The sequence below is a fragment of the Sarcophilus harrisii genome, chromosome 2, assembly GCF_902635505.1.
Source record: "Sarcophilus harrisii chromosome 2, mSarHar1.11, whole genome shotgun sequence".
Lineage (NCBI taxonomy): Eukaryota > Metazoa > Chordata > Mammalia > Dasyuromorphia > Dasyuridae > Sarcophilus > Sarcophilus harrisii.
Window position 1 is genome coordinate 49,820,199 of NC_045427.1, and position 10,025 is coordinate 49,830,223.

General features: G+C 38.4%; 1 protein-coding gene across 1 annotated transcript in view; it reads left to right on the forward strand.

Annotated features, from left to right (window-relative positions):
* FBXO31 (F-box protein 31) overlaps positions 1-9,315 on the forward strand; it is a 56,305-nt gene extending 46,990 nt beyond the window's left edge. Inside the window, 1 exon segment of the mRNA XM_031950171.1 lies at positions 3,931-9,315. Within this exon segment, the coding sequence (XP_031806031.1) occupies positions 3,931-4,153 (223 nt within the window). The 3' untranslated portion in view covers positions 4,154-9,315.
* The last annotated feature ends 710 nt before the right edge of the window (positions 9,316-10,025 follow it).

A 10,025-nucleotide genomic window follows, 5' to 3' on the forward strand; every position in this document is an offset into this window, starting at 1 on the left:
CCTTCTTGTTTCCTAGCTGAGAACTTACTTTCTTCTTCACCTAATCTTCACCATGGCCACTGCCTTCAATCAGCATTTCTGAAAGCTGGTCATGACAAGTCCCTACAAATGTTGATTCAATTAATTGGTTCTAGGAGTTTTTTTAAAAAGCTTCTGTCAGGTTAGGACTTCCTAACTTACTTTATGTTCACATAGTAGGCACTCACTGAATAATTTTTGAAGTCATAAAAACAGCACAGTGAAATTAATTATTTTATCAGACTAAAATGAATGGGGTATTATTAATCCACAAAAGTCATCAGACTCAGCTTTTTCTGTGCAGTCAGGCCATTGTAAAGATCCAAATCCACATCAAATTAGAAGGATAGAGAGAAGAAATCCCTGAAAAGTTATAATAGCTTCAACATGAATTATTGACATGAGTTGTTGATTTTGAAAAAATGAGACATGGAAAAAAGGCAAAGATACTGACCTTTGTTTCCACCAAAACCTTTAAGTTGATGTAAGGCAGTTACCCCAACAAGAAGAACAGATGATCTCAGAAACCTTTTTAGAGACTCTGGCAAACACTTTCTTTTCTTGTCAGATGTAGAGACATGGTAGCCAAGGATACCACTAGTTCAGAAACTTATTTGTAAAACACTGTAGGAAAAATGGGAAAAGATGATGAGTGATATCACCTCATAAAAGAGCAAAAGGCAATGGAAACAGAAACAAATCTTCTGAAAACTTGGCATGGCATCCAGATGAGACCTGTCATCCTAAGAGTGTTTGTAGATAAAACAGGGATGTAGGATTCGTTGTGATAAAAATGCTGGCAATTCCTTTTCCTTTATTATTTTTAACTAATTTTTTTAAATTAAAAAAATTTAAGTTATTTTTCAAATTAAAAATAATTTTAATTGAAAATTTTAAATTATGGTTTAAATTTTATTAATTAGCTTAATTTTTGAGGTTCTGTGACATTTGGATCCTAATATCTACTACTCCATTGTGTTACGTAAGTCTGGCAGAGTGAGTGGTCCAGACCAAGTATGTAGAGGTTAGAGGTGACATAAGCATGGAAGGAGTGATATTGTTTTCTTAAGAACATTTAGGAAGGAAAAGGATGGAAAATGCGACAATTTCTGAACCCCTAAAAATTTTTAGTGACTAGATTTTGAGAATGCAGCAGTAATTGACTCACAGACATCCTTCTGAGAATGCTACACACATAATGAGGAAATTCTCCAAGGGGAATTGGCAGAATTTCAAAAATGGTTTTCTGTGACAAATAATATCTTAGTCTCACAATTGACTAAAAGGAGGAAAGAATGAGATCCCATTGTTTGTAGTTTGTTGATCACTTGTCAGCAAATTGCTTAATATCTCAGGCCTCAGTTTTTTCATCTGTAAATGAGATGATTGGACTTGAGGACCTGCAAGGATCCTTTCTACTTCCTAAATCTGTGATCATTTGATGTTGAAGAAATATTTGATTAGAAAGGAAATTGGGATGGGGAAAGCAAAGAATAATAGATGGATGATATTGTGTCGTCCTAGTCCCCACAAAATGTTGTTTTAAATAACAATTCTAGAGACTCTCTGTGAAAGCCCTTGTAAGAAGAAAGCATCGATAAATTGCTGTTTGTATTAATAGAATTTCCCACAATGATGAACCCCAGATCTAGCCAGGTTTTGAAATATGAAATAATCGATGCCTTACTGGCTAAGCTTTATTGCTTGAATGTTGTGAATGATCTTCACCTGTTTGGAGTCTATGGTAACTTTTTCTCCCCAAAGTGAGAAATCATTTATCTCTGTTTCTTAGACTCTTGCAAGCAAGTGCCGGTCTTTCTAGGCACAGGGTCGGGCTCTATTTTTGCCCCTCCTGCTGATATATTCCTAACTTCACCATTTTTCATTTTTAACCAGGAAGCCAGAGGCTGGTGTTACTCTGGGTTTTTTGGAAGAAAGAGGCTGAAGGGGAGGGAGGTGACTTTGATTATTCTCATTAAGTTTTAGCCTGCTGCAGAAGGAGTCCCATTGGACAGATCTGTTGCGATTCGTCATGGGATTGAAAGCCTCTGGTTGAGCCTGGTGACACTTTTTTGTCCAGGTCACTGCTCTTCTTGAGCACCTGACTGTCCACTGCGCGGACTCCATCCTTCCTCTGGTAGCACACGAGCTGTGTGCAAGGCCCGTTCACTCTCTGACTGCAGTGGAGACATTTTCCACCCCCGGATGGCTCTCTTGATAAAATCTGGGACTGGGCCTCTACAAAGAGAACAAAATGAAAACCTAATTTTGTGCTCTACCATCTTTACGATTTGAGCTCGGAGACAGCCTGAGGAAGGAGCGTGGGATCACAGGATGATAGGCTAAAGCTTTATTTTTCAGACAGAGAAAATGAAGTGATGTGTCCAGGCCCCCAAAGACCTCCCAGGCTTCTTCTGCTCTGCTTTGAATGGGTTCTAAGACCAACTCCCTTTCAGCTCTGTGTTCTCTTGTATGAATCGTCACTTGCTTCAGGGCATGGCTGACCATGTCACTTCCCAGCATTATTAATTAGCAGGGCCTTTCTGTTGCCCTTGGAAGGAGTTCTTTACCTTTATTGGATTGCCAGACCCTGTGGCAGTCTGGTGAAACTTGTGGACTCTTCAAAATTATGTTTTTAAATGTAGAAAATAAAATGCATAGGATTACAGTGGAAGCATTTATAGGGAATGACAGTTGTCAGAATGTGAAAGAAACACGTTCTAAGACCCTACATTAGGAACCCCTTGGTCTAGAGCAAAGGTGGGGAATATCTGGCCTGCAGCCTGTGTAAGGCCTGTAAAATCATTCCCTAGGGTAACTAACGGGTGATGATCTGAAAACTAGGTAATAACAACCTCCTGCTGCTGGAGAGCTGTAAGTTAATCATTTTGTGTGGCCCACGAATGATGTTACAGATAGCCAAATGGCCCTTGGCAGAAAAACATTTCTCCATCCTGGTCAGGAGTATCCAGTATCGCCTTCTCAGTGGGGCTTGTATCCTTCACAGCCCATCATGTCTGACTTAATTTTCCAGCTTCAGTGTAGGAGCCTCCACAACATATTCTCCACAGCCCAAAACGACCTTTTCTCTGTCTCACACACAGCTCTCCATCTCTCCCCACCTTGCTTTTGCATGGGCTGAACACTTTCTTCTCCCCCGCCCCGGGGACCTACTCCCTTTCACCTCTGCTTGCAGAAGCACTCACTTCCTTCAGGACTTCTCTCAAATATATGGAGCAGGCAAGGCTGCCCCTGCACAGCAAATGGGGCCTTCTTCCTAGCCTTGTAGTTATTGGGTAGGGACATTTAGTAGGGACAAGCAGTATAAGCTCTTTGAGGCAGGGTTATTTCATTCTTTGCATTTATATTCCCATGCATAATACAGTTTCTGGTACATTCTTGGAGCTTGATAAATCCATTGATTATAGGGACATTCTGTGTGTACTTGCTGTTAGCTAATGCTTAGGTTCTAATGCATTACTATCATATCAGTAGTAATATTTAGGTTGAACAAAGACAAAGGGGAGGGAAAAAAAGCTAAAGCATTAATATGCATGTAAATGATCTCGTTATTAGAAAAAACCATTGTAACCTAACTCCTTTTCTCTTTGCTGTGAGCTGGGTCTTTTCCCCTTGAGAGCAGCTTGTTATGTTGGTGTAGTACTGTTGCAGACTTCCCTCATGTGGAAAACTTGGCTCCCTTTTGGCATAGTCATTCCTGGTGGTGTCTAGTTTTTTAAAACCAGTTTTACCTAAAGGCCGTTTGAGTTTGATTAAAATTAGAATCTTTTCTTTTCCCTCCCAAAGCATATATATGAATAACTGGAGCCTGTTATTTGTGTATCTTTAAAAGACTTTCCTTTGTCCCCCTTTTTCCCCTCTCACCATCTCTTCCTTTTTCTTTCCCCCTAGTTTCTATGGCACAGGTCTGATAGCAGGACATGGCTTCACCAGCCCGGAGCGGACTCCAGGCATCTTCATCTTGTTTGACGAGGATCGCTTTGGGTTTATCTGGCTGGAACTGAAATCCTTCAGCCTTTACAGCAGGATCAAGGCCACTTTCCAGAATGCCGAGCCCCCTTCCCCAGAAGCTTTTGATGAAATGCTCAAGAATATTCAGTCATTGACAACTTGATGATCTACTTCTCATCAAAGAGGGAGGCTCGCTGGAAGGGAATATCTCATCTCCTTTGGCTTCTGGAGGATGAGATAAGACTTGCAGACATTGGTATCTATGACTCAAAGCAGCATGCACTTTTGAAATAAGGCCTTTTTACCAAAATGCACACTTTATTGTCAAAGGAGTATAAATTCACGCACCCTTCCTTGAAGTACTTTCTATGTAGTATGTAATATAGACCTGTATATTTGCCAGTAACCTTTGGAGAAGAACATTGAGCATGTCGCCACTTACACAGAACAAAACTCAATCATAACCAGATTGAGAGAAACAGTCCAGGTAGTTGTGAAGCTGCTAGCTTGAGGGAGGTGAGCCTGTCTTTGGCTCCAGGCAGTTTTCCAGGGAAAACAAAAACCTGTTTCAGGGAAGTTGGTACTATCATGTTCGAACTCTCTTATTGTAATCAGGAGAGGATTGATCAGAAAATGGATGCCCCAATGGCTTTTAGACTTTGGACAAAACACTTAACCTCCAGCCTGTGCTTCTCCATTTGTAAAATGAAGCTTATATTTGTCACTTGAATGTTAGAGTGTTCTGAGATTCTTGGAGGAGCAGCCCCAAACAAATACAGAGTAGGGTTAGAAGAAGAAAATGGAGTCCGTTCCCCCTCTTACTGTACACAAAGCTTGCCTTGTACTCTGTATCATTCATACTCTAGTTCAGATGACCATCTTCACAGTCACTTCCATGTCTAACTAAAGCTAACATTACATTGATTTTTATATTATGCTATGCTTGATACACCTGTGTGGTGATACTAGGAATGAAACATTGGGCCAGATAATTCTCTGAGTGCAAAGTGTAAGGGATATACCTAGAGATTTCCATCTTAGACCATCACATTACAGTCACTATTGTAATCTCTTTAGATTGGTGCTGGGTTCGACTAAAATTGTTTAGCAACTGAAATGGATGCACCTCGAAGGCCTTTTGTTTGTATATGAATTAAGTCCTCGAGTTTGAGAAATATTGTCCCAACATATTGAATATTTTGTGAATTACAAATAGTGAGTACTATCTGTCCCTTGAGTGTTCTTTACTATCTGAAACTCTTATGGATAGTCTTGTCTCATGATAGAATAAATACTCATCCATTTTCAAGACCCTGTTTTAATGTTGCCATTGATTTTACTGTTAAGAACTATGACTAAATGCCAGGCTTCACATTTTGCTTTTATATTTTTAAGCCTTTTCTTTTGTCTCAATATAGGCAAGTAGGACATTTCCCTACACTGAAGAGATTCTTTTATTTTTGTTTGTTATTGTGTGTGGGGCACATGTGCTTGGTAAGAATTCTCTTCGATTACCCTGGCCAGTATATTCTATTTGGCAGTTGGACATATGGAAGAGGTAGTAATTTGATATGGTGTCTTTGCTGACCCTTGCCTTAGATATTTCTCTGAAACTCCCCTTCTGTATTTTTGTTTTTTGGTAATAGTTCCTGACTGGCATTTTTCAATTTGAAACAAGGTCATCCCAAACTTCATATCCTAGGCACTGTCCTTAATCAGCTTAAGCTTTATTATTCTTAGATTCTCTTTAAACCCTGAGAATAGGGTTTTGAAAAATTATTTTGAAGAGCCTTTCTTTGTACCTAAAGAGAGTGTCGTTAGAGTGTATGTTGAGATGCGTAACAAGGCTCTGGTTCAGACCAAGTGCCTCTGGTTATCTTTGCCACCCAGGAGTTTAAAAGCATCTATGCCCAAGCACTTTTTAAAATTGGATTTTTCTGTCAGTGAAGCAGTGAAGTGAAGCCTGCTGCAGAAATGAAATGTTTTGTACCAGACATTTTTTGCTTTTTTTCTTGATAAGACCAACTGTAAGCCTTAGAATCTTTTCTCATCCTGATATTTTAGGCAGTGGTTATGGAGAAAGTAAAAAGCCTAAGGGTAGTTAGGGTGCTAATTGTGTGTACCTTTTAGGTTTCAATAAATCCAATTAAAAAGATATTTTTGAATAAGATACTTAATACCTGATCTCCCAAGATCACTGACTCCCTCAGAGTGAACTTAAATAAACCCTTTATAATGTATGTTTTGTTCTCTCCCTCTTTGGACTGTGTCAGTAAGGGAGTCCCAAGACCATTTATTAAAATAGCCTAGGTAACAGCCCATCCTTGGACTGGGAATCTCTGTTTTGGCTGAGGAACAGCTTATGTTGGGCTTGAAGGAATGCTGCGGCCATCAAGAGCAGTTGTTTGCTTCAGGTGGGCCAGCACCTTCCAAGCTGGCATTTTTCCACAGAGGACAATCTGTACCAATTACGAGGGTGCTTTGGTTTCTCAGATGCCATCATTTTAATAATTATGTTCTTTCATTCTTTAATGGCTTGATTTTTTTTTTTTTGCTTTTTTAAGGCTAGATTAATATGTGAGAAATTACCATAAAAAAATTACATGTGGAAATTATTATACCTATAAGCTTCCAAATACCAGAAAGTCCCATTATGGCACAGTTGTTTAATCACACTAATTTTGAAATTTATGGTTAGCTTTTATTTTTTGCTGAGGTGAGAATTTGATCCAGATTGCCAACAAAGGCCAAAACTTTGTTGATCAAACATTTGATGAGAATTTCAGTTTTCCTGTGGAAAAACTAGAACAGATGGCACTTTCTACAGCATGCAATTCTCTTTATGGTTAGGTTTAAGATCCTCCATGAAATCACATGATATGGGCTTCAGTTTTAGGGGAAATTAGTAGTTCCATCTGGAGAGTTCTTGGCTTCTGCAACCTGATTTTGCATCAGTGATGACATTTATTTGTAAATTCTGCTCCTTTTGCAGCATAGTAATAGTTTGGGAGTGAGATGGATTTACTGTAAATCTCTTGATACTTGAACACAGCCCATTTTCATTTATTTTCTTGGGGTTTGAGAGTTGATGTGACCTAACCTGACCAGTCGTTACTGAATTTTCTGCTTATAGACCATGAATGGAAATGTTGAATTTGGCATATAGGTTATGCGATGGTGGTTTGCAAGGATATCACTCCTTGACTAGTTGGGCCCTCACTTGGAAGGTAAACATAGATTAGCATTTATACCAAGAGTAATTTAAGCGGGTCTGTTTTGGCAGCAATCTTTCCATTGAACTTTGTGCCCATCTTTGAGGTGTACTTTTCAGGCTAAAAGTTCAGCTGATTTTATCAACTCTTCTCTTCTCTGATCCTTCCCCTCATTTAGACTTAAATTGTTTAAATATATTCAGCAAGTTAGGAGAAGAGGGTTGAGCAGGGTTCTAGAAAGGTTTTCAGCCTGTGTAGAAATAGCCCCGCTTCATTTTATGTAGTTCTTTGAGAACTTGGGAAAATGGCCTACTTGACTGGAAGTAAAACCTTATGTGTTCAGAAGTTTTCTTTTCCACTGATTCTTCTGGTCCTGGGGAGGGAAGTGAGGAGTTATTGGGGTCCACCAAGAAAGGTCTCTCTTGGGACCAGATGAATTTTGCAAAATCATGATTATTTGACAGCTACTTTTCATCATCCGGATCAAATGAAATAATATATATAAAGTGCTTTGTAAACCTTAAAGTGCTATAAAAAATGTTAACCATTATTTCCTGTGTGGCCCAGGTGTTTTTGGGATTCACCCATCCTTCTGTGCTTCATTGTTTGACCACTTTTCTGCTTATTTGTAGTTAGGAAGAAACAGTGAATATAGGTGAGTCTGATATGGGCTTCTCACTGGGGGCCAGGTCTGTTGTTAGTTGCTAGGGGGGTGTTTTGGGAACCAAACCAGATTAGGTTTTTAGATTGATTTTAGTTCATTTGTCCTCTGGTCATGTATAGTTGAACTAGTTGTTTGGTGTGGTAGTAGGATTAAGATAAAAATTGTTAAAGAAATCGATTCATGTGATTAATGGAATTATGTTTTAAGAAAATCAATAGTGTTAAAACTGTCAAAATCATTTCTAATGATGTGTTCACAAACGGTGTCCCAGCTTTAAAAAATTCTCAGGAGAAATGGTCCTATCACTCTTGAGATAGGGGTGCTGTCTCCCTCTTCCCTTCTCTTGCTCCAGTCCTCTTGTTAATTTAGGGGTTCTTAACCTATTGTCACAGATCCTTTTGACAGTCTGGCTGAGCCTATGGGCTTTTGTGTAGAATAATATTTAATTACCTGTATCCCAAATTAGAGGAAATGCTGAATTTCAGTTGAGGTTAGAGAAGATAAAGATGTAATTTATTTTATTTTATCTTATTTTATTTTATTTTTTACTTTCCAAGTTCAGAGACTCCCTGTAATCTATTTCTAGGCCCCAGGTAAAGAACCAGGATTTCCTCAGTTAATTGAAAGCATATTTAAGACAACTAACTTATTTTCCTCTCTGAGGCAAGAAATTCAAAATTGTATGTTCAAAGATATGCTAGAAGATCATAGATGATGTAGGTTTGAATGCTTATTGTGAGTGATGGTGGGTTTAGTTCTAAATTATCACATAGCAGGTGTAATTTAAGTGTTAAATTTTTACAAAATAATTATAAATGTACCACCTTCAAGGCAGAAAAAAGGCTGAGATATTTATGAGTAGCCTTTGAACACACAGGAGTTGACACCTTTAATACTAGCTGGTACTTCTAACTCTCAGAACTCAATATTGATTTATAAGGAGAGCCAGCAGAAGCCAAGGTATATGAATTTGGTTTTTTTGTTGATGTAGTTAAGGTAAAGTTGTTAAACTTGGTCTGATTGACAGGTATCCTACATTAAAGACTTGGTAGGGTAGGAGAAACAAAGTGGGCTTGGGAGAGAAGAAGAAGGAGACAGCTCTATGTTCTTTCCTTAAAGGCCTTGATTTATAAAAAATTCTGAAATTGAAGGCATCGTCCAGCATCTTTTCAAACCCTGTAACCAGTCTGCTTAGTCAGGTCAGGGCTTTTTTTTTTTTTTTTTAAGGGGGTTCCCTCTGGCCAAAGCAGCACTCATTTGGCCATGGATTTCTCTGGATCCTCCATGATGAGGGGTTTTCTGTGTGTGTGGGGGAGGGAATGGGAGGGAGGGAGGGAGGAACCTTTCTGGATTCATGGAGCTTCTGTACTTTTTACATTAGACTGTTGTTACATGGGGAGCTGTTTGATTTTTTTCCCTTTTCAGTTTTCAATAAATGAATTTTAAACACCTTGTTGTGTTGTGATTTGGGAACTCTGGCATCGAAGTGAAAATGTATTCGGAATGTCACAGCCTGATGAATCAAGTGAAGAATGGTACTTGACCTGGTAACATATTCTGTTACCTCTTTTAAAAAAAAAATAATTTTTTTTTTGGTTTTTATGTTACCTAAAACATCTTCTGCACCCTCTTTATGACAAATTTGTTTTTAAAAAGGAGAGAAAAAAATCCACACCCTGAATAAAATTTGACAATATGTAGTAGAATACTCTAAACTTGTTTACCTTCCTCCTCCTCCCCTTTCTGGGAGAAGGTTTGACTGATGTCTACAGGACCATCAATTTTCACTTTTTTTAATTTAATAAACTTTTGTTTATTTGGTACAGTAGTAGAGATAACTTAACAATAACCCATAATCTCAGTCATTTTGTTTTGGCTCTCTAATACTTTATTTTGGCAAGACAGAAGAAAAAAAACTACTAATTTTGCAAGAGCTAACGTTGAAATTAGTTTGTATTCTCTATCCACCTCATAACTGAGTGGCAAATGGGGGCTTGGTAGCTTGTCTTATGATAGGCCTGATAACCTACAAATAAAACATTAAAAGGTAAAAAAGCTATAGATGAAAGAAAGTTGATTGTGATTTCAGTTTTTACTGACCCCAACACCCTCAGTGAAACTGAGTGGTTTGAGTGAGAGAGATTAAGCAGTGTTGGTTG